Source organism: Pteronotus mesoamericanus, unplaced genomic scaffold (genome assembly GCF_021234165.1).
Source record: "Pteronotus mesoamericanus isolate MK-2021 breed Mesoamerican mustached bat unplaced genomic scaffold, CSHL_Meso_final scaffold_54, whole genome shotgun sequence".
In the NCBI taxonomy this organism is placed as follows: domain Eukaryota; kingdom Metazoa; phylum Chordata; class Mammalia; order Chiroptera; family Mormoopidae; genus Pteronotus; species Pteronotus mesoamericanus.
In genome coordinates this window covers 72198512-72223034 of record NW_026555321.1, presented here as the reverse complement: position 1 = coordinate 72223034, position 24523 = coordinate 72198512, and the positions used below count along the sequence as shown (strand labels likewise).

Below are 24523 nucleotides of genomic sequence, written 5' to 3'. Positions count from 1 at the left end.
TTTGCCATCTTAACCAATTTTAAGTGTGCAGTTTAGTACAGTTCAGTATAGTGCTAACTATACTTACGTTGCTGTCTAACAGATATCTAGAACAATTTTTTAATTCTACAAACCTGAAACTTAATACCCACTGAACAACTCCACATGTCCTCATCCCCCAGTGGGTTTTTACCTTTAAAAAATGGGAAAGCCACACAGTTCTTTAGTGAAAACTTTCACAAACATGTGCTTATTTTCCTTTAAACTTGTAGATTTTTATGTCCCTAATACCCATGCCATTGTAATCCCAAACAATATCCTATGCTTTCAAGTAGCAAAGAACCTAAAGGATCAACTGTTTTTTGAATTGAGTAAGAATTTTGAAAAGAAACACAGGCCACACATGAAATAATGACCATCTTATTATTATGGCTCAGAATACTTCCTGCAGCTGCAGTTTGCTTAAGGAAGTGCATTCTCAAGTCTGGTGGTGCCCTAGCCCCAAAGCAGAACTACAGGTAGTGTCCATGTTTGGGTTGTTATGTGCTTGGGGCCTCCCCCAGCCTGGCTCTGCCCCATGGCTGAATCTGTTGCTGAGCAGAAATAGTTTGCATGTGACTATTCAGTTCAGATCTATAAACTCAGGGCTCCGAGCCACGAGAAACTATTGTCTAAGAATCCGTGTGGGAGAATAGTTATGCAGATGGAAAAGGGTGCCCTCTGTTGGGATCCTAAAGACCTATAGGCTGGTTTTGTTACTGTTGACTGGGAAATACCTTGTTTTGTTTTTAAAGCTCCGTGCTCTCATTTGCATCAAGTGCTAGGAAAGAGTACATTCTAAATCATTTTCTTCTCTACTCTTGCAGGAAGTGCTCAAATAATACACACACACACACACACACACACACACACACACGCACGCGCGCGCGCGCGCACACGGACAATAAAGAGGAACACTGTTGGATTGGAACTAGGAAGTCATGTGACTGATAACTAAGTTCAATCTTTTCTACTTACTGGAAGGGAAGAGCCTGATGATGAGTTACTGATTCTCTTTGTATTTGTAAACTTTTGAGATAATTAAATCATGTTCCCACTTATGCTCTTCTCCACCCTGTTTTCTTCTACATTTACTGAACCTGGGGAACAACACTGGATCTGCAACTCCTCTGATGCGAGTCTTTGGTATTCCTACTGCGGTAAGTGCACCAGCAACAAGCAGTCGTAGCGTCAACTATCTCAAGGCTGTGTTTTCACAAGAACCTCACTTTACTGTGGCTGAGACACAGAAGTGATCGTGTGTTCCAGCTGCTGCCGGAAGCAAGAGTGATGGCTGGTGACTTCCCTGTGTGGCTTTTCTTGATCCTTCACAAATCTCACCAGCCTCTAAACTGTTGTTCTTGATCTCTAAGTGCTTTTGTTGTTCCCTGTGGTCAGCTTTCCTCGCCTTGAGCCCAGTTTCACATCTTTCCCAGTTTCGTCAGAACTGTCTACTTCTGAGCTTTGCCTCAGCCCTACGACTGGTTCTCCTTGGCAAGGGAGAACGGTCCTAGCTGACTCCTGGAATTAATTATTGTTCTAAGCCAGCGATTTTCAACCAGTGTGCCATAAGAATTTTTAAAACATGCAATACCTGACTATTTACTCAGGGGCACTCTTTTTCCCTTAGATTGTCAAAAAAGAAAATGACAACAGCCAACACAGCAATAACCTTCCTTATGGTGTGAGTGAATCAAAATTATGCCTATTTTTTTGGTCAAAAAAATATAATATTTTTTGGTGTGCCACAGAATTTTAGTGATTAGTTTTTGTGTGTCATGGGATGAAAAAGGTTGAAAATCACTTCTCTAAGCTGTATTATTCCTTTTTTTTTTTTTTTTTTTTTTTTTTTTTTTTAGCACAGTGTCGTCTAACAGGTACTCTACAAGTTTTTTAGGCTGTGATTTTTGAGGACTCCTAATTTGGATGTAAGCCTAGTTCTGTCATTTACTGACTGTGTGACCTTGAGCAAAATACTTAGCCTCTCTGTGCCCCAGCTTTTTAATATGTAAAGTGATTTTTAGAACCTGCTTTACAAGAGTTGGTGTGAGATAAAATTTTTAGCACAGAGCCACATAGACACAGTCTTGATTACTTATCAAAAAAAATCAGCCATACCCTAATGATATTAGCTGCTTCCATCGCTGCTCCCCATCCTCCCCTTCCCTTCTTTGAAAGCACACCTCCAGGGTTTGATCACTGTTTTTCTTTGGTACTTTCCACTTTGTTACTCACTGTGGGTTGGATGGCTTTTCTGCCCACTGGTGATATCAGAAAGGTAGAAAGAGGGGCTTCCCCAAATATTAGTTCTTTGAGATTCCTTTGGGAAAGGGGATTTACAGTTTAATCATTTTGGGGAAAATTATAAGTGTACATTGAGGTCTGAGAAGTTTTGCAATGAAGAAATGTATTTAATCTCCAGATTTTCAATTTTATTTTATTTTATTTTTGAGTGTGTGTTGGCTATCCTGAGGAACACACTCTGGCATATGCTAACATAAAGTTACTTCTGGGGAATTAACATAACTGACAGATGTTAGAGCAAGCTGAATTCCCTCTCAACTCGGCTCTGGAATTTCTTTCTTCTACAAGATGAGTGGTAGTTGTCCCCTTCCAGGAAGGCTTCTCAGCCCCAGATGTTGATTATGCTACCTTCTCTGTGATAAGTTTCAGAGGGCCTTATTAAGTAATACCTCATGTTATAGTTAGTTTTTAAGCTCTTAGTAACAATGACTTGATTTGTCACTTGATTTATCTCTTGATTTTGAGGGAGGATCTTACCTCTTTCACTCTAATGCTGAGAGATCCAGTGGTCCCTCCCTGCTGCCTCGTGGATGGCAGGCCTGAGGAGGCAAGCAGGGTGTGTGGTACAACTAGCCTGCCAGCCACCATCCCCCCCTCCATGCCCTCCCTCCTCCACCTCAGAGAATCCACACTGGTTAAAAAGTCCCAAAATGGAAGAGGTAATTTTATAATAATATGTTTTGGGGAATGATTTTCTCCTCACACATAGCTCAAAGTAATTTAATAACTTCACTCTCGACCTTAACAATGTAAAGACATTAAAACACTAATCTATTTACATCTATTTTTTTTACTTGTCCAGCATTTTAAATTTTACTTTACTGTAGCAAGAGCATTTTACATGTCATGTACTCTCTGAAAATTTTAAATGCACAGTACATTATTGTTGACAATAGACACAATGTCTCACAGCAGATTCTTAGAGTTTATTCATTCTCTGTACTTGACTGACACTTTATGCTGATTGATGAGTGAATCTCCATTTCCCCTCCTCCCAGCCCCTGGCAGACTCTTTTTTTTTTAAAATCCTCATCTAAGGATATGTTTTTTAAAAATTGAGTTGAGAGAGAGAGGAAGGGAATCGACCTGCAACCTTTTGGTATACTGATGATGCTCTAACCAACTGAGCCACCCAGCCAGGGCCCATTCTACTCTTTGATTCCTTGAATTTGACTATTTTAGATGCTACAGGTAAGTGGAATCATATAGTACGTGTCCTTATATAACTTATTTCCTTTAGCATAATGTCCTCAAGATTCATTCATGTTGTAGCAAATTGCAAAATTTCCTTCCTTTCTAAAGGCTGAATATTATTTAATTGTATGTATGTACCACATTTGCTTTATCCACTTATCTATCAATGGATATTGGTTGTTTCTATACCTTGGCTATTATGAATAATGCTGAAATGAACTTGGGAGTGCTAGTATCTCTTTGAGATCTTTATTTTAATTCTTTTGGATAATTAATCAGAAGTTGGATGGTTGGATCAAATGGTAGTTCCATTTTTAATTGGAATCTCTATACTGTTTTCCATAATTGGTTGCACCATTTCTGCATTCCTACCAACAGTGTGTAAGCTTCCCAATTTTCCACATCCTTGCCAACACTTTTTAAAGAAAATAATAACTATCTTGGCAGGTAGGGGATATCTTATTGTAGTTTTGATTTGCATTGCCCTGATACTTAGTGTTATTGAGCATTTTTTTATATACCTGTTGCTCACTTGCATATCTTCTTTGGAGAAATGTTTACTCCAGTCCTTAGTCTATTTTAAATACAGGTAGTGAGTTTTTTTTTTAATTTTAATTTTTTAAATACAATTGAATTGTTGGAATTCCTTATATTTTGTGGATATTAACCTTTTATCAGATGTATATTTGAAAATAATTCTTCTCATTCTATAGATTAATTTTTCATTCTGTTGATTATTTCTTTTGCTGTGCAACAGTTTTATTTTTATTTTTATTTTTGAATTTTTATGTGCGCTTTATTCAGGTGGTTGGCAATCTAAGAAGATGGTGGGTTTGTACCCTAACAGACTGTCTTAAATTCCATTTTATTTTTTAAAATATATTTTATTGATTATGCTATTACAGTTGTTCCATTTTTTCTCCCCTTTATTCCCCTCATCCCTGCACTGCCCCTGCAACCTGCATTCCCCCGACCCCCTGCCCTTAGTTCATGTCCATGGGTCGTACATATAAGTTCTTTGGCTTCTCCATTTCCTATACTATTCTTAACCTCCCCCTGTCTATTTTGTACCTACTATTTTTGCTGCTTAATCCGTGTACCTTTTCCCCAATGCCCCCCCACCCACTCCCCTCTGGTCTCCATTTCTGTGATTCCGTTCCTGTTCTAATTGTTTGCTTAGTTTGTTTTTGTTTTTGTTTTTTTAGGTTCAGTTGTTGATAGTTGTGCGTTTGTTGTCATCTTACTGTTCATAGTTTTTGATCTTCTCCTTCTTCTTAGATAAGTCCCTTTAACATTTCATAGAATAAGGGCTTGGTGATGATGAACTCCTTTACCTTGACCTTGTTTGGGAATCACTTTATCCTCCTTTTCATTCTAAATGATAGCTTTTGGCTGGATAGAGCAATCTTGGATGTAGGTCCTTGGCTTTCATGGCTTTGAATACTTCTTTCCAGCCCCTCCTTGCCTGCATGGTTTCTTTTGAGAGATCAGCTGAGAGTCTTATGGGAACTCCTTTGTAGGGAACTGTCTCCTTTTCTCTTGCTGCTTTTAAGATTCTCTCCTATCTTTAATCTTGGGTAATGTAACTATGATGTGCCTTGGTGTGTGCTTCCTTGGGTCCAACTTCTTTGGGACTCTCTGAGCTTCCTGGATCTCCTGAAGTCTCTTTCTTTTGCCAGATTGGGGAAGTTCTCCTTCATTATTTTTTCAAGTAAGTTTTCAGTTTCTTGCTCTTCTTCTTCTCCTTCTGGCACCCCTATGATTCGGATGTTGGAACATTTAACGTTGTCCCGGAGGTTCCTAAGCCTCTCCTCATTCTTTTGAACTCTTGTTTTTTCATTTTGTTTCAGTTGAATGTTTATCTCTTCCTTCTGCTCCCAATCGTTGATTTGAGTCCCGGTTTCCTTCCCTTTACTGTTGGTTCCTTGTATATTTTTCTTTATTTCAGTTTGTGTAGCCTTCATTTTTACCCTCCATTTTGCAACCATACTCAACCATTTGTGTGAGCATCCAGATTACCAGTGTTTTGAACTGTGCATCTAATAGGTTGGCTATCTTCATTGTTTAGTTCTTTTTCTGGAGTTTTGATCTGTTCTTTCATTGGGCCATATATCTTTTTCCCAGAGCACCTGCTATGTTGTAAGGAGCGGAGCCTTAAGTATTCACCAGGGCAGGGCAACCCAGGTTGCTGCATTTTGATGCTGTGTGGGGGGGAGGGGTTTGACAGGGAACAGTGACATTTACTTGGCTCTCAGCTAGCTCTCAGTCACTTCCCCTGCTACTCACAATCAACTTGGGCCCCTTAGGAGCTGATTCCTGGGTAGGTGGGTTTGTGTATGTTCTAGATTTCTGTGGGTCTCTCCAACAGACTCTCCTGAGAGGCTGGGGGCTTCTCCCGCTGCCTCTTCCCACCCAGTTTTTACAGCCAGAGGTTTTGAGGTTTTTGTTTTCCCTGGCTGGAAAACCTATGCCTCCATCTTGTCCAGAAGCCCTCAAGCATTTTTAGTTTGATGTAATCCCACTTCTTTATATTTTGCCTGCCTGTGCTTTTGGTGTCATAGTCATAAAATCATTGTCAAAGCCAATGTCTTCAAGATATCCCCTTATGTTTTCTTCTAGGATTTTTACAGTTTTGAATCTTACATTTAAGTCTTTAATCCATTTGAATTGATTTTTGTGTATGGTGAAAATTAAGGATCGAGTTTCATTCTTTGCATGTGGACATCCAGCTTTCTCAGCATCGTTTGTTGAAGAGGCTGTTCTCTCCCCATTGTGCATCTTGGCACCCTGTTAAAGACTATTTGACAGTATATGTATGGATTTATTTTTAGGATCTCTGTTTAGTGCCATTGGTTTATATGTTTATACTGTACTATATTGTTTTGATTACTGTAGCTTTGTGATATAGTTTGAAGTCAGGAAGTGTAAGGCCTCTAGATTTTTTTTTCTCTCATTCTCAGGATTAATTTGGTTATTAGTGGTATTTTGTGTTCTGTATGAATTTTAGAATTTTTAAAAATATTTCTGTAAAAATGCCATTGATATTTTGATAAGAAATGTATTGAATCTGTAGATTGTTTTCGGTAATATGAATATTTAAACAATATTGAGCCTTCCAGTCAACAGAGGGTGTCTTTCCATTTGCGTCTTATTTAATTTCTTTCCTCAATGTTCTATAGTGTTCAGGATACAAGTTTTTCACCTCCTTAGTTAAGTTTAATCCTAGGTATTTTACTCTTTTGATGCTATTTTAAATGGGATTTTTTCCCCAAATTTCCTTTTCAGGTAGCTCATTGTTAGTGTATAGAAATGCAAAGGATTTTTGTATGTTGATTCTTTGTCCTGCAATTTTATTAAATTTGTTGGTTAGTTGTAACATTGCTTTTTTTTTTTTAAATGGAGTCTTTCGTTTTTCTCTATATAAATTTCACTTCCTCCTTTCTGATTTAGATGTCTTTTATTTACTTATCTTGCCTAATTGATCCAGCTAGGACTTTCAATACTGTGTTGAGAGCAGGTATCCCTGGCTTGTTGTTGATCTTAGAGGAAAAATTTTCAGTTTTTCAACCTTGAGTGTGATGTTTAGCTATGGCTTTCATTATGTTGAGGCCATTTCTTCTAATCCTAGTTTGTTGAGAGTTTTTACCAAAATGAGGTGTTGAATTTTGTCATATGCTTTTTCTGCATCTATTGAGATGATCATGTAATTTTTGGAGAGAGATTTTATTTTTTAATATTAATTTTTACTTATTTTTTTAGATTTTATTTATTTATCTCTAGAGAGAGGGTAAGGGAGGGAGAAAGAGAAGGAGAGAAACAGCTATGTGAGAGAGAATCATTGATCAGTTGCATCCTGCATGCATCCAGCCCTGGAACTGAACCACAATCCAGGCACGTGCCCTGACAGGGATTCAAACTGGTGACCTTTCCCTTTGGGGGATGCTGCCCAACCAACTGAGCTACACTGGTCAGGATAATTTTTATTTTTTTTATTGTATTTTTTCCATTGCCACTTATCCCCTCTATACGCTCTTCTACTTTCATCCACCCACCTCCCTCCTGCTGTCCCCACTCTCTTGTCTGTGTTCATGAATTCTTTCTCTTTTTTTTTTTTTCCATTTTGCTCAATCCCTCCACCACCCAGCAGTCCCCCACCCTCAGTGCTGTCAGCCTGCTCTCTATCTATGAATCTGTCTCTGTTTTTCTTGTTAGTTTGGTTTGTTCATTAGATTTCCACAGTGAAATCATGTGGCCTTTGTCTTTCTTTGACTGGCTTATTTCATTTAGCCCAGTAATGTTCTCCAAGTCCATCTACGCTGTTGTAAAGTGTAAAATTTTCTTTTTTATGGCCGAGTAGTATTCCATTGTGTAAATGTACCATAGCTGTTTTGCCTACTCTTATACTGATGGACACTTGAGCTGCTCTCATATCTTGGTGATTATAGATAACACTGCAAAGAACAAAGGGGCACATATATTCTTTTGAATTAGTGTTTCAGTTTTCTTTGGATAAATTCCTAGAAGTGGAATTGTTGAGCCATAAGGCAGTTCCCTTTTTAATTCTTTGAGGTAACTCCATATTGCTTTCTGCAGTGGCTGCACCAATCTGCATTCCCACCAAAAGCACACCAGGGTTCTCCTTTCTCCACGTCTTTGCCAACGTTTGTTGTTTGTGGATTTATCGTTGATGGCCATTCTGACAGATGTGAGGTGCTGTCTCATTGTGGTTTTAATTTGCATTTCCCTAATGGCTAGTGAAATTGAGCATCCTTTCTTATGTCTTTTGGCCATCTGTATATTCTCTTGGGAGAAGTACCTATTCAGGTCCTTTGCCCATTTTTTAATTGGATTATATATTTTTTGGTGTTGAGTTTTAAAAGTTCTTTTAAATTTTGGATATTAACCCTTTATCAGATGTTTCAGTGAATATGTTCTCCCATTCAGTGGGTTATTTTTTATTTTGTTGATGGTTTCCTTCACTATGCAAAAGTTTTTTGGTTTGCTGTAGTCCCATTTGTTTATCTTTTCCTTTGTTTCCCTTGCCTGAGGAGACATATCAGAAAATATGTTGCTATAAGAAATGTCCGAGATTTTACTGCATGTGTTTTCTTCTAGGATTTTTATGGTTTTGAATCTAAATTTAAGTCTTTAATCCATTTTGAGTGTATTCTCATGTGTGTTGTAAGAAGGTGGTCTATTTTCATTTTTAGTCCATTGTATGTTTTTTCCTCCTTTGTCAAATACTAATTGACTATAAAGGTGTGAGTTTATTTCTGGGCTCTCTATTCCACTACAGTGTCTGTTTTTATGCCAGTACCATGCTGTTTTAATCACTATGGCCTTACAGTATAGTTTGATATTAGGTAACGTGATTCCTCCAACTTTGTTCTTCTTTTCAAGATAACTGTATATTCAGGGTTTTTTTTTTTTATGGTTTCATGTAAATTTTTGGAGTATTTGTCCTAGTTCTGTGAAATATGCTATTGGTATCTTGATAGGAATTGTATTGAATCTATAGATTGTTTTGTGTAGTATGGTATTTTAAGGATGTTAATTTTTCTACCCATGAATACAGTATATGCTTCCACTTATTTTAATCTTCTATTTCTTTCTTAAGTGTCTTATAATTTTCCAAGTACACTTCTTTTACATTCTTGGTTAAATTTATTCCCAGGTATTTTATTCTTTTTGAAGCAATTGTTAATGGGATTGTTTTCATTTTTTCCAAATATTTTACATATTTATTTTTAGAGTGAGGGGGAGGGAGGGAGAAAGAGTGGTAGGTAAACATTGATGTGAGAGAAAACATCAATCAGTTGCCTCCCATGTGCACTGTGACCAGGGACCCAACCCACAACCCAGGCATGTGCCCCAACTGGGAATTGAACAGAGACCTTTTGCTTTGTGGGACAATGTTCAACCAACGAATCCATGCCATTCAAGGCTGGGATTTTTCCCTTATTTTTCTTTTCTGATAGTTAATTATTGGCATATAAAATGCAACTGATTTCTGGGTTTCATTTTGTGTACTGCTACTTTACTGAACTCATTTATCAGTTCAAGTAGTTTTTTGGTGGAATCTTTAGGGTTCTCTGCATACAGTATCATGTCATCTGCAAATAATGACAGTCTTACTTCTTGTTTTCCAGTTGGGATACTTTTTATTTCTTCTTATCTGATTTCTGTGGCTAGGACTTCCACTACTACGTTGAATGAGAAAGGTGAAAGCAGACATTCCTATCTTGTTCCCAGTCTTAAGGGGAGTGCTTGCAGTTTTACTCATTGAGTGTGATGTTGGCTATGGGTTTGTCATATGTGGCCTTTAGTACATTGAGATATCTTCTCTCTATTCTCACTTTGCTGAGCATTTTCATCATAAATAGGAGAGGATCATACAATTTTTACCCTTCGTTTTATTAATGTGGTGTATTACATTGATTGATTTTTATTTGTTGAAACATCCTTGCATCAGAAGAATAAACCCCACGTGATCTTGATCCTTTTAATGTGTTGTTGAATTCAGCTTGCTAGTATTTTGTTGATGATTTTTGCATCTGTATTTATTGGGGATATTGGTCTGTAGCTTTGTTTTCTTGTGGTGTCTTTGTCTGGCTTTGGTGTCGGAGTAATTCTGGGCTAATAAAATGATTTGGGAAACATTTCCTCCTTTTCAATTTTTTGGAAGAGTTTGAGAAGTATTGGTCTAATTCTTATTTAAATTTTTAGTAGAATTCACCTGTGAAGTTATCCATGTCCTGGGCTTTTCTTTGTTGGGAAGATTTTGATTACTTATTCAGTTTCTATACTAGTTTAAGATCTGTCCTGACTTTCTATTGCTTCATTCCTTTGGGGATCCCCCTTGGAAAATGAGGGGATCTGGATACATGAAGAAACATCTTCCCTCCTGAGTGAAGCTGGAGGTTAGGGGATTTTTCCCCCTGATTTTGCTGTGCCTGGCACAAGATCTTTTTTGGGAAGGAGTCCTAAATTTCACTACCAACTTCAGTGAATCTGGATTCGATTTCTTCTGGGACTCAAGAAAATTTCAATTAGTTTCTGATTTCTCACAAAGGGAATTTGTTCACGAATTGTTGCCGAATTTGAATGTTTGTTGGGGGAAGAAGGGTCTTGGACTTCCTACTCTGCCATCCTGCTGATGTTCCTCTGGGGAGGGAGATATTTTTAACCACCCTCAGTTTTTTTCATTATACAATTTTAATGCTAAAGGCATCATTTGGAGTCCGAATTTCAGAATACTTTATTGGAAATAACTTATTGGCATTATCTTTATTCCATTTAGATAACATGGAATATCCTATTTCAATAAAACCTGAACCGTGTGTAACAGTGAAAGGAAGCCAGGGATTTCTGCATATTTTCTTCATTCCAAGTAAGTTCAAAGTTTTGTTTTTGTAGATCAGTTAAAAGAGTTCAGAAAATATCAGTGACAAATGATTGTGTTCTAAATGTACATATATTCATAGTCTTCGTGTGTCAGTAGTTGAGGCATTGCTTCGCTGTGTCTACTTCAGGATCTCCCACAAAGTTGCAATCAAGTTGTGTGCCAGGACTGGAGTCTCTTCTGAAGGCTCAAACAGGGAAGGATCCACTTCAGTTCTCATGTGATTGTGGACAGTATTCAGTTCCTGTCTGCCTGCTGGCCAGCTTTCAGTTCCTCGTGATACAGGCCTTTTCAACCTGGCTTATTGCTTCATCAAAACCAGCAAAGGGGGCGGTCAGCTAACAAGATAGAAGTCACAATCTTATGTAGCTTAGTCATGGAAGAGTCACTCTATCAACTTTGCTTGACCTATTTATTAGAAGCAAGTCACTATGCTCACTCTAATGAGGAAGGGACTACATAAAGACAGGGGGTAAAAAGTGGGAATAACTTGGGACTTCTAATAATCTAATAGGTATATCCTTTGCTAGTCATTAGCTATTCAACTGATAAGTAAGTTGGGTTTCCACTAGTTAAAGATCTGTGTATGAGCAAGCCAAGACATTTTTTTCTAAAAATGACCTTTCTTAAAAAAAATGATGATGGGATAAAAAAAGACAATGTTTTTTATTTTGTATTGTTTTTCCTCTCCATGGTTTTAGTTGTCATCAGCTTAGTAAAAACTAAATTGGGTGATGGTGATAGCATTGGGCTGGACCTGAATGTTTGGGAAAAATTAGAAAAACCTTTATCCTTTCACACCAGTTAGCTTTGTTTTGTGTAAGCCCTAAGATCCAGGAAACTTCAGCTCTTATCATCCACATTACCATTATTGTTTTCATCATCATTTACAGCATGGCTTATATTTGGAGCTTATACTTTACAAAGTTTTTTCACATAAGTAAGTTTAAATAAAGATTTCCCCCTGATTTTAGTTCTTTAGTTTACAAGAAAAGAGGTAGCTGAGAACCCAGAAATAATGGACAAAACTCATGTTTTAATATTTCTGAATTTATTTGTCCAAACTGTAGTTGGGTACTTCATTTCTGCATTCATTAATTCATTGAAAAATGTAGAGTATATTTTGAGTATTGTGGTAGGTACTGAGAATTCATTGATAAATAAAACATTCTCTTGATCTTCAAGGCTCTCTCAGTGTAACTGGAGGGGCAGACCTATAGATAACATGGCTTAATAAGTGAAGTGACTGTAGTGAGGCTTAATGATAGTGCAGTGCAAAGAACAATCAACTCTATTTATTGGCCAAGAATAAAAGAAATAATTTTTTTCTAAATAATTTCTCCTCCTTTTGTCAGGTTTTGTTTTCTGATCTATGTGGTGTGTTTTACCCCTAGATGTTTGGCAGAAGTGATTATTGACATAATGAATGACCTAATTTTCATGCAAACCCCTTAACCTTACACACAGGAAGCAAGCTGTAACCTTCCAGGCCCAAGTCATAATAATAAAATATGGTATCACTCAGGATTCTCTGAAAAGCATATATCAAGAAAGAATTAGACATATAAGAGATTTATCTGGAGGAAATGCTGGTGAACAATAAAAGGAAGAGGGTGCCCAAGCAGGCAAAGAGACAGTTCAGAGTGAGGTATAGACCTGATGACTTTGAAATGAGAGAGGGCAGGAAGGAAGGAGAATTTGGTAAGGTAGTGATCAGACCCAAATGCATCCCTGAGATCCTCTCAGCCAGGTCAATGGGGACCTTAGAGCAAATACTGCTTATCACAAGTGTCCCATACAGGCAGGAGTAGGCTGGCTCTAGTGTCCTTAGCAGTGCTCAGTCATTAGAGGAACGACCTGCGGGAGGTTGGCCTCTGGATGAGATGGATACAAAGGTATAACAGCTGAGGGCTGTCTGCCAACTATTTTCCTTCCAGCACGTTCTTTGGAGGAAAAGTTTGAGTAGCATACCTCCGTGGCCACCATGATAGCTTATTCATTTACTAAATATGACGTACATATTACATTATATTAATTTACTAAGAAAATAATTATTCAGTTATACTTTTATAGAGCTCTGCAATTGTGACCTGAGTTTCCCTAGAATATATTAAAATTTCTGTGTAAGGCATGGGGTCACGTTATAGAAATCAACCTTATTATTAGGCATTCTCTCTACTTCTGCTCAGTAAGAGCAATAAGTACAAATTGAATAAAAATTAGGTTGGGAAAGGAAATTACTTATTTTGAGGCTTTATAACCATGCTAGTAAATTATTTGTGTACCATTAACTGGTTGGCAAAGAAAGCTGGACCATAAGTCTCCTTGAAAATTATTTCTGGTAGTTCCTGGAGTTGTCTTAGGTGAGGTCAAAAACCATCATCTTTGTTACCACATGGCAGCCACCAGTTTCTTGTCTCTCATCCTAACATACACATTAATATCCCTGGCCTGCTGAAGCATGCAAGTGGTACCTTACGTTGACCACTTTTAATGTGGCTAACATGACCACAGTGATGTCCAAGGGCAAGAAGCTTCTCAAGAGGTAAACAAGACTTTCTTGGAGTCATCGAAGACGAGGAACATACTGTGTTCCATGCAGAAATGGAAGAAGGTTCCTTGCCCTACCTTGTCTTTTAACACCACAACAGTACTGGTAATTCTTTTTTCTAAGGAATTTCTCATAAAACATTTCTTCAACTTCTGCTCACATCCATGGTTTTTGAGGTTTTTGAAGCAGGTTATGTTCTTTATACTTTACTCTGTAAGCAGAGAACTGAAGACAAATTAAGAAATTCTGTGGTCCCTTGGACTCAGAGTAATGAGGGCCTGCATTAAGACCATGGTAATAAGGATGAAATGAACACTAGTAAGATTTATTGGGACTGGGAATTCTAGTGTGGATGTGATTTGTGGATGAAGATGAGGAAATCAGTTTAGAATCTGTAGGGTAAGGTAATGAGCAACATTTGAACAGAGATATTGAATGTACATATGAGACAGTGCTCAGGAGAAATGTTGAGACTAAAGATGGCATTTTGGGAATTAGCATCCTATGTGGCACTTAAAGCCAGACAGATTGTGCGGAATAAATGCTATTGAGGAAAACTGGGGATAGAACCTTAATAAAGAGGAGTTAATGAACAGACTGAGGAGTAAGAGAGGTTGAAGGACAATTAACTACCAAATGGAGAGTTTTAAGGAAGGAGTTGGCAGTTCTGTTACACACAGCCAAGTTCAAGTTAAAGGTAGAAAACTTTTCCTTTGATTATGGCTACAGTGAGTTATGATGACCTTATTATGAAAATATTTTCAATGAGGTGGTGGTTATAATCAATTATTTTCATTATAAAAATGATTGTACATGTTTCCTAGTTCGGCTAACTGAATAACTTTTAGGAATTGAGCCAAATACATTGTTGACTGAGTTTTTTCATGTTAATTGGTAATAGAACGCTCATAAAGCTATAATAAATAGCTCACTACCCAATTTTTAATCAAAAGGTTTAATTTTGTTCTCCAAGAAATCTTTCATCAAAATTACTAAAAAGTGGGCATGAGTATTCTTACTTCCTTTTCTTTCTTTGAACTTCCTAGCAAAAAATGTAACTAGGACAGAAAATTTTATATCTTCATTTGATTAAAAAAAAATAGGTCCTTCTAGCTTCATGTGTCATAGCACATGAGTCTTACTGTGAAATATTTTCTTTGATTACAATCCACTAGTTACCCTCTCAAAATTTCAGTTTTCTCATTTACAGAACAAGGATCACAATACTCACATTATAGGTAGTTGTGTTAATTAAATGACATAATATTGGAAAAACACAAGGAACATTTTATGTATATAATAAATGTTAATTATTATTTATAAAATAATCTCTTATATGAAGGACTAATGGGATTTTTTTCTTTTTAAGGAAAAGACATTAAAAAATTATATCTCAATTTGCATTTATCTATTAACACTTTGGAGTTCCCAATGCGCAAAGAAGTTATTTGCCGAGGATCTGATGATAAATATTCTTTTTGTGGAGCTCTAAAAGGAGGTAAGCATGTAATTTATTACTCTCAGAATAGAATATAATACTTTATGAGAATGTGATAAGAATTAAATACACTGAAAATGTCAAGTTACTTTTCTGATAATAATTCTTTAATTCCATTCAAGGTTTTCGCTTTTATTTTTTTTAAATCATGTTTATTCTCTTACAGTTGTCTCAATTTTTCCCCCTTTTGCCCTCCTCCATACATCCCACCCCAATCCCACCCTAATCCCACAGCCAATTCCCACACTGCTGTCCATGTCCATGGGTCATTCATACATGTTCTTTGTCTAGTCCCTTCCCCTTCTTTCCATCATCGTCTTCTTTCCCCATCCCCTCTGGTCACTTTTGATCTGCTTCATGTTTCCATGCCTGTGGTTTCTCTTGTTCATTAGTTTATTTTGTTTAATAGATTCCATTTCTAGGTGAAATCATATGGTATTTGCCTTTCATTGACTGACCTATTTCACTTAGCATAATATTCTTCAGTTCCATCCATGTTGTCGCAAAAGGTAGGAGTTCCTTCCTTCCTTCTTTCCTTTTTTTTAAAATGCAGATTGATTTCATTTATTTGTTTTTTAAACGTCAAAATCCATTATAAAATATTAAAAAATTTAAATCAGTTATAAAGTCTCAGCAATTGAAACATGACACCAGCACAGAAATAATCTAGTAGATCAACGAAATGAAATGAAATGAGCATTCTGGAAACAAACGTATATATCTGTGTAAAAATGTAATATATGATTAAATTGATATTTCAAATCAATGGGGACAATAAGGCTTGTCCAACAAATAAGGTGCACAGACCACCATTACTTGAAACAAAATAAATATAGAGCCTTATTTCACACATTATACCAAAAGTATACATGTGAGTCAAAAACCAGTATGTAAAACCTAAGGGGTTTTAGGAGAAAATACAAAATAATATTTTTATTACCCTGAAATAAAATATTCAAACCCAGAAGCTATAAAGTAAAATATTGACAATGTGACTATATTAAACATTTAAGACTATATAGTAATATACGTATGAAAAAAGTTAAAGGACAAGTAATAGAGCAGGAAAATATTTGCAACACATCTAAAAAAGGGTTAATAGTTTTGTTTTTTTAGAGAAAAAATTCTACAAACATTTAATCAAAAAATGGATAAAGAAGAGGAAAAAGTCATTTAAAACTTTTTAAAAGTAATAGAAATATACAAAACAGGTTTAGTTTAAACAAATAATAAAGTAACAACTAAAATAACACATCATTGTCACAATCAGATTAATACATATTAAAAAATATTGGTAATATCAAGCATTGGTGACTGTAAAGGAACTGGGTATTCATAGGCTCTTTTTATCCTCTAAAAGCAGTCCCTTTCGCCTCTCTTGCAAGGCTGGTTTGGTGGAGGTGTATTCTTTTAAACTTCTTTTGTCTGGGAAACTCTTTATTTCACCTTCCATTTTAATGAATAGCCTTGCTGGGTAGAGCAGTCTTGGTTGCAGGCCTTTGCTTTACATGACTTGGAATAGTTCTTGCCATTCCCTTTTGGCTTGCAGTGTTTCTTTGAGAAGTGAGCTGCTAGCCGTATTGGGGTTCCCTTCTATGTTACTACTTGTTTCTCCCTTGCTGCCTTTAGGATTCTCTGTTTGTCTTTGATATTTGCCACTTTAATGATGACGTGTCTTGGAGTGGGCCTCATTGGGTTCCTCTTGAATGGGATCCTCTGTGCTTCCTGGACTTGTGTGGCTTTTTCTCTCTTCCAATTAGAGAAGTTTTCCATCATTAATTTTTCAAACAGGTTCTCTATCCCTTGCTCCTCTTCTTCTCCTTCTGCTATCCCTATTATATGAATATTATTATGTTTCAGGTTGTCCTGCATTTCCCTCAATGCCTCTTCATTCTTTTTGAGTCTTTTTTCATTTCTTGCTTTTTCTGGGAACTTTTTCCTATCTTGTCCTCCAACTCACTGATTCGATTCTCTGCTTCATCTAGTCTGCTTTTGATTCCTTATACTGTGTTCTTTAATTCAGAAATTGCATTCTTCATTTCCTCTTGTCTCTTATTGATAATTTCTATGTCCTTTTTCATGCTGATAAGTTTGCAGTAAGTTCCTCGTAGTTTCCCTGTAGTTTTTGCAATTCTCCCTGAGCTCATTGAACTTCGTTAGAACTGTTGTTTTGAACTCAATATCTGATATTTTACTTTCCTCTATTTCATTTAGTTCTCTTTCTGGGGATTGCTCCTTTCCTTTTGACTGGGGTGGTGAGGCGTGTTTCTTTGTCTTCCCATTATTTGCGAGACTCTTTTTTTGCTTCTGCTTCTTAAATTGATCTGTCTTGACTTCCTGACTTTGTGGTGTGAACTTCTATGGCAGGAGACCACTGTTTTTTATTTCTGGATCTGCCTCTGATAATGTCAGATGTTGACCCTGTCTGACCTTAGGCAGTTCGTTCGAGACTTCCAGGAATCTACTGTGTGTGTGGCTTTCTTCTTCAGTTGTTAATCTAGTCACTCTGCACTCAGCAGGCTGGCTTAGACACCACAGGGCAGGGCTGAGTCCCTCCTGGGGGTGGCATTATTGGGTCCTCTCACGCTACTGCAGCTCAGAGGAGTGGTCTGCCTGAGCAAGATGGCTGCTGCCGCATGGGGGACAAGTCCTCACCAGGATCCCACCAGCTACTCTCTCCATTATCTCCTCAAAGCCTCCTTCCCCAGTCTCTCCTCAGGCATCTCTAGCCCACTCTGACCCCACATTTACCGGAGACCAGGGTAAGTGGCTGCAAATAAAAATTTATGCATTGGCCCTTTAAAAAGCTCTTTGTGTCTCTAGCCACCTGTCTCTGGCAGAGAGCAGCCCCGCTGCTTTTCGCAACTGGCTGTTCTCTGTGTACTTTTTGGGCTCTGATGTTGTAGGCTGGAGATCCCTGCTTATGGTTTAGACCCCACTCTTCTCAGGGGGATCCAACTGGCTGTTTTGATATCTTTCTGGTGCTACAGCTCATGGGCACCCCGCCCACCTTCTCGAGTCTCTTCCACACTCCTTACCAGTTAGTTTGTGCTAAAGCTGATTCTTCTATCTGTCCAAGGTTATAGGGCTCCTTTCTTCCTATTCAGTTGTTTGTTCCAGGTGATTTCTCCACCATTTAGTTGTGCAGCAGTTGTAATTCCAGATTGGTCCTGGGAGGAGGTCAGTGTGACTTCCATTCACTCCACCACCATCTTGATTTTTCTCCATTCAAAGTTTTCACTTTTAGTGGTTTAAATGACATTTTACAATTATGTTCCTGAGTTATTATTAAGATGACACTTGAGTGTGTTTGAAGGGCTATTAAAATTTTTACCTTTTCTATTGTTCAGATTAATATTCTACATTAACCCTTGGTTATGGATCTCTTTTTGTAAACACTACATTTATAATTTTTTATAAAAACTCACTAGATTTTACTACGCAGCTACATTTGTTTCTTCAATGTCTTTCTCTTTTTTTTCCCCCACCCTGGAACTTTTCACAGAATCCTTTAGAAACTTTAGAGTTTAACACCATAAGGTCAGTATTACAAACTCATGAATTTTTTCTTAATAATTTTTAAACTAGTATTTTTAAATATTTTAAAAGTTTATAAATATTGCACTGTTACATTACCAAAAATTGGAAAATATAAGCAATAAAGGAATCAATGAATCATATTTCTAAAGTCATTCTGGAGTATTTCCTTTTATGCACATTATTTATGTAGTTGTAAGTATACTTGATTACCAGTAAAAAATTTAGTTCTTTTGCCAGATAACCATGTCCATGTGGTTCAAAAATCAGAGTATAAATATTTTATGGTGAAATTTTTCCTAGTGGGTTATGCCTGTTTCACTTAACTGTTCTTCTGTTGGACATTTAGTGTTCTTCTGGTAGTTGTACTATTATAAATAATATTATCATTAATGTTTCTGTATATAATTTTTCTCACATTTTGGATTTGAATATTTCCATGTTTGGAAGAAAGAGTTATAAAGCTCCCAGGGAGATTTCTGAACTTAAATGGATTTAGTATAATTGTGCTTTTATTTACATACGACCAAATTGCATTTCTAAAGGATCGTCCCAATTTATACATTGTACCACCAGCGAAGGATAAGTATAGTAGATTAATCTCTGTCTTGTTAACATTGGGCATTATCATTTAAAAGAAAAAGTTTTAAAAATCCTTATTAGAAAGAAACATATACTTAATTGTTTTATTAACAATTTTTACTATTGAAGTTAAATGTTTTCCTATATAATTAACTACCATTAACCTGTATATCCTCTTGCTTAAAATAAAAAGATTTCAGGTAGTTAACATGCATACATTAAATTTGGCAACATAACATACACTAGATATAGATGGGACCAAAATGAAAAATAAGGGTAGGGAATTAATAGAATTAGAGTAATATAAAAATTTATAACGGAAAGGCTTACAGTTGCTTTAAAAGGGACATCAGTTTGATTATATGATTGTATGACTGCTAGCAATCATTAAGAAAATATTTTTTTGCTCGATCTGGTGTGGTTCAGTAGGTTGGGAGTCATCCCACAAACCCAAAGATCACCCGTTCAATTCGCAGTTGGGACACATGTCTGGGTTGCAGGCCAGGTTCCTGGTTGGAGCATGCAAGAGGCAACCAATCATTTCTCTCTTTCTTCCTCCCGTCCTCTCTTTCTAAATATAATAAATAAAATCTTTTTTTTTAAAGAAAATATTTTTAAGTAAATTGGTGTGCTTGCTGTGTGTCTCCCAGCCAACCATCTGTCCACATCTCTATTTTATCTGCCATTCCCAATCACATACAAGTCATGGACCTGGCTTTGCTGGTGAGTCTGCGCTCAGAGTTTCATGGATCTGAATCACTGTGCAGCTTTCTCACCTATTAGCAGTGTGATCTTGGGTCACAATCAGCCTCATTTGCCTCATCTGTAAAATGGGCACAGTGAAACCACTTTTACATGGTTTCAAGGATTAAATTAGAGCATGTGTATAAAATAGCGCTTAGAGTAAAAATTTAAAAATGATGGTTATTAAATAATAAATATTCATGTTGATTCATTTTTTTTTTGTTCCTGATTTTACAGTCCTGTCATTTTTACAAGTGAGAAAACTGATGACTGAATGGTTCAGAACTGTGCCCAGGGTCATTTAGAGAACTAGTAACGAAGCAGCCTCTGGACTTTTAAGGCCTACTTTTCCACTGTGTCATGCTTTCTCTTTGAAAACAAATCCTCTTGGTAGATTACTATTTTTTAAAACCATTGTTTCACAATGATTTCACACAATCTCTGAGGATTACGTTGACATTTTATTCAAATTTGAGCAGGTAATGATTTAGGGCCTTGTGATCCAAAGCTACAAGATAGGGTCTCTGTCTTCAGAAGGTTCCCCTGTTCTAGGGAAAATGGTCATGGGAACAAAAATGACAACAAAATGTCATAAAAACTAATCGAATTTATAGGCTCTTAGTTTTCACTATGTGCATAGTTATGAATTTACTGTGACAGAAAAACTTAGATAAGTCTTCAGAGAGTATTTTATTCTTGAATCAGAGAGCAAGGAGGAATGCTGTTCTCTGGAGAGGAAACAGCGTATGTAGACACATCTAGTAGCCATGAGAGGATGTGGCTTATCTGGAAAGTAGCTTTTTTTTTTTTCTTTTTTGTAGCTGGAGCAGAATGTGCTTGTGGGGAATTGCTGGAGATGAGCCCAGAACAGGGTGGGCAGCAGCAGGCATGTAAGTCGTGTGCACAATACTGGTCTGCAGCTTGCCGTCAGTGGGTAGGGATGACCCACAGAGATGTCCATTTCTGCAGACAGCTAGTGTCCATATGGAAGGAGGAGGGGATTAGCTGGCAGGACACTTGGGTGGAAGGAAGAGCAGCTGGGAGATGGTGAGAGGCCATGAAGGATGAACAGAGATGGTGGACCTGGAGTCAAGGGGAGGAGACCAGGAGAGCATATTGGTTGACAGGACTGGTGGATATGCTGACTAAATTGACGTGGTAGGCAAAGATTAGGTAAAATCAAGAACCACTTGAGGGTTGGTGACCAGATGGATGAGAGAGCCATTATTTGAAATGATATGTGCAAAAGAAAAGGTGTATTTTTAAAGATAATGAGTTCTGATTTGGGCATGTTGAGATCCAGGTAATTTTGGAAGGTTCAAGTAAATATGTTCATCTGGCAGCCAACTATATAGGCCCAGAGCTCAGGACATACTGATTGAAGAAACAATGATGCTATCAAGAGACCCTTTAAAGTTTGGAAATTAAATTAGTAAGTATTATGCATATTTACTTTTAAAATAACTTTCCTTCTCTATTATACCCTGCTAAAGGAGCAGCAATATTAAATATGCACGTATATAACTTGGGATGAAGCATATTAGCACTTGCTTGTTCATCACTTATTCACTTTTGGGCCTTAATGTTTGCATCCCCTAATGCTTGTCTTGAGAGAGGCTTGCGGTGGCAGAGGAGCTACAGGACCATGGGAGGAGAAGTATAAGACCTATTATTTCTTTACAATTTTGTTTGGGGCTGCAGGTGCCAGTAGTAAAAGTGTCAAAGGTGTAGCCATGCTGCCAAAAAAAAATGTTACCTAGTGATGACCGATAGGTTTACCGATATGTTTTTGTGTTTTGTTTGCAGAGACTGTGAATACATCAGTGCCATTCTCCTTCAAGGAGATACGATTCCCTAAGGTATTGTCCAACAGTCATTTTGTACTTTCTTAATCTTTGGTGCTAACAGATATGTGAAAAACTTGAATAAGCAATTCACAACTCCTAAAAATCGTGACTCAAAATTAAGATATTCAAGATTTTTTTCCTACTTTTGTTTGGTTTTGGGTATTTTGCCATTTCTTCTTTTTAAAGTAGTGGTCCCCAAACTTTTTGGCACCAGAGACCAGTTTCGTGGAAGACAATTTTTCCATGGACGAGGGTGGGCATGGGGAATGGTTTCGGGATGTTTCAAGTGCATTACATTCAAGCTCTCCTCCTGCCGCGTGGTCCAATTCTTAACAGGCCTGGACTTGTGCTGGACCACAGCCCAGAGGTTGGGAATCCCTGTTCTAAAGAATATGGAAATATAAAAAAATTACACAAAAGAAAGCTCATTTTCACTTCACATTTCTCCTCTAACACACATGGCTAAAAAGTAATGCAAATGCTCATTATTAATATGTTGAATGATTTTGGGGTGAAAACATTGTACAATCACTGCCTAGAACTCTGTAACGATCTCCATGAGTAATAACCATGTGATTTTAGATGTTTGCATTAGATAACTAACAATGAAATATTGCACGTTTCACTTTCAGTGACTATTTAAAAATAAACTTTAACAATGTATATTCTTTACTGATTTTGTTTACAATTTATATCTAATTTTTGGAATTCTCATAGGATAGTCTCAAAAAATTGTTAAAAATCATACTCATAATTGGGAAATAAATATGTGCTGAATTTAGACATACAAAATTTCATCTCATTAAAAAACTGAGAAAATGATAACCAATCCAGTTTAAATGATTTCCTCCTAGTAAAAAAAAAATTCTTACAGAAATCTTACAAAATAGAAGCATCTAGCATTTTATATTACTTGTGTTTCTTGTTCTTCATTTTAGGGACAATACAGATTTGTTGTGGAAGCGATCTCTGGGAATACCGAAGAAATGCTCTTTTGTTTGAATTTTACCATCATACATCACCCTGATTTCAATTAGAATAAATCTATTTTTATTCTTCAAAGATTTCATTCTTCACTTAATTTTTTTTTCTCACAGTATATTAGTTTGCTAGGGCTGCCATAACAAACACCATGCAGTGGGTGACCTAAATAATAGAAAGTTATTTTCTCATAGTTCTAGAGGCCAGGAATCTGAAACCAGTGTGGGTGGATTTGGTTTCTTCTGAGGCCTCTCTCTTTAGATTATAGTCTTTTCCCTGTGTCTTCACATGGTCTTCCTCTGTGTGTGTATGTCTTAATTTCCTCTTCTCATAAGGACACCAGTCATGTTAGATTAGGGCCCATCCATATGACCATAATAATCTCTCTAAAGATCCTATCTTCAAATCCAGTCACATTCTGAGGTACTGGGAGTTAGGACTTCAGTGTAGGAATTTTGGGAGGACAAGTCAGCCCATAGCACACAGGTAACGAAATCTCTTGTACTGGTCGACTTTTCTCCATTTCCTGCCTCTACTCTGGGGCAAGTTACCAGTGTTTCCTCCTGACTGATCTTGTTGCCCCTGGTCAGATTACCTCAGGTAATGTAATCTCCACAAAGCCAGTTTCAATACTGCTTTTAATATACAGGTCCAGTCATGTCACGACAAAGCAAATGGAACAAAACAAAACAAAAACAAACAAGGCTCTTTCTGGGGCTTTTGATTCTTTTTGGGATAAAGTTGGAATCCTTGTGAGGGTCTGCTGGGCTTTGCCCTTCCTTTCCCATCCTTTGCCTTTCCAGCTGCTTCTCCTGCCACCCTCTCCTTGCTGGCTGTGTTCCAGAATGTGCCATTGTCCCTCCCACTCTAGAACCTTTGCCCACACAGTTCCCTCTGCCTCAACTCCACTCCTCCACTCTATGCCACACTCACCCCTTCACCTCTGTAATGCTTGTGGGTCTTTCTTGGCTCAGGTGCTACTTAGGGAATTATCAGCAGGTAGTGTGGGGTTCACTTCATACTCTTTGATACAGGGAAGAGGCAGTCCTGAGGAAAATCATAGAGAAGTCATATAACACAGAGCCTCGCTGCCAGTCTCCTGTGGCTTTCTTAGTTCCCTAGACCTTGTTTCTACACCCACCTCTGTGTTACCCAGGCAGAGCCAGTTTTCTTGTGGACGTGCTTTTGTAGACCTGTGTCCCTTCCTTGCAGAATTTACCACTCGTTTTGTCATTACTTCAATCATCTACCACTAGACTAAACTCCATGAGCTCAGGCAGCATGGTCCAGTTTTACTCAGCACCCTTGACCCAGCACATAGTATAGAAACTGGTTTGGATTTGTCCTGAATCCATATTTGTTGAATAGATAAATGAGCATTTTCTTGTAAAAGATCCAAACAATCCAAAACTATAGAAAGCAAAATGTACATGCAATCATTCTAATATTTATTGAGTATCCGCTGTATGTCAGGCCCTGTTCTAGATGCCAGATATGCAGAATTTAACAACCAATATACTAAAGAATCCCTGCCTTTATGGAGCTTATATTTTTGTGGAAAGAGACTGAAAAAATAAACAAATAATGATAAAGTACTTTAGAAGCAATCATGCTATGTGACATGAAGAACAAGACAGCAGGGTAAGAAGGTAGGGAATGGGGGAAGGTGATGATGTTTGTTTTGAATAAGGTGGTTAGGAAAGGCCTTATTGGTAAGGTGATATTTGAACGAGTTGAGCAAGCAAAGCCATGTGGATCTGGGATCAAAGGCATTGCATGTTGGGAGAGCAGTTTGTGTTAAGGTCCTGGGGCCAGAGTGTGTCTGGTGTGCTTGAGGAGGAACAGGAAGCTGTTCAAATGAAATG

General features: G+C 37.3%; 1 protein-coding gene across 3 annotated transcripts; it reads left to right on the top strand.

Moving 5' to 3' along the window:
• The first annotated feature begins 930 nt into the window (after positions 1–930).
• LY96 (lymphocyte antigen 96) lies at positions 931–22724 on the top strand. 3 transcript variants are annotated; one of them, XR_008530978.1, is made up of 7 exons: positions 931–1178; positions 10817–10906; positions 14839–14967; positions 20652–20720; positions 21174–21262; positions 21637–21689; positions 22616–22699. XR_008530978.1 is itself a non-coding variant. In XM_054595851.1 (5 exons), the coding sequence occupies exons 1-5, from the start codon at positions 1067–1069 to the stop codon at positions 22712–22714; spliced, it is 483 nt and encodes a 160-aa protein (XP_054451826.1). In that variant the 5' UTR covers positions 932–1066; the 3' UTR covers positions 22715–22724. The 3 variants fall into 3 exon arrangements, 2 of the variants coding, with proteins under 2 accessions (XP_054451825.1, XP_054451826.1); XM_054595851.1 differs by lacking the exons at positions 20652–20720; positions 21174–21262 and having other exon boundaries at positions 932–1178; positions 22616–22724; XM_054595850.1 differs by lacking the exons at positions 21174–21262; positions 21637–21689; positions 22616–22699 and having other exon boundaries at positions 20652–20992.
• The last annotated feature ends 1799 nt before the right edge of the window (positions 22725–24523 follow it).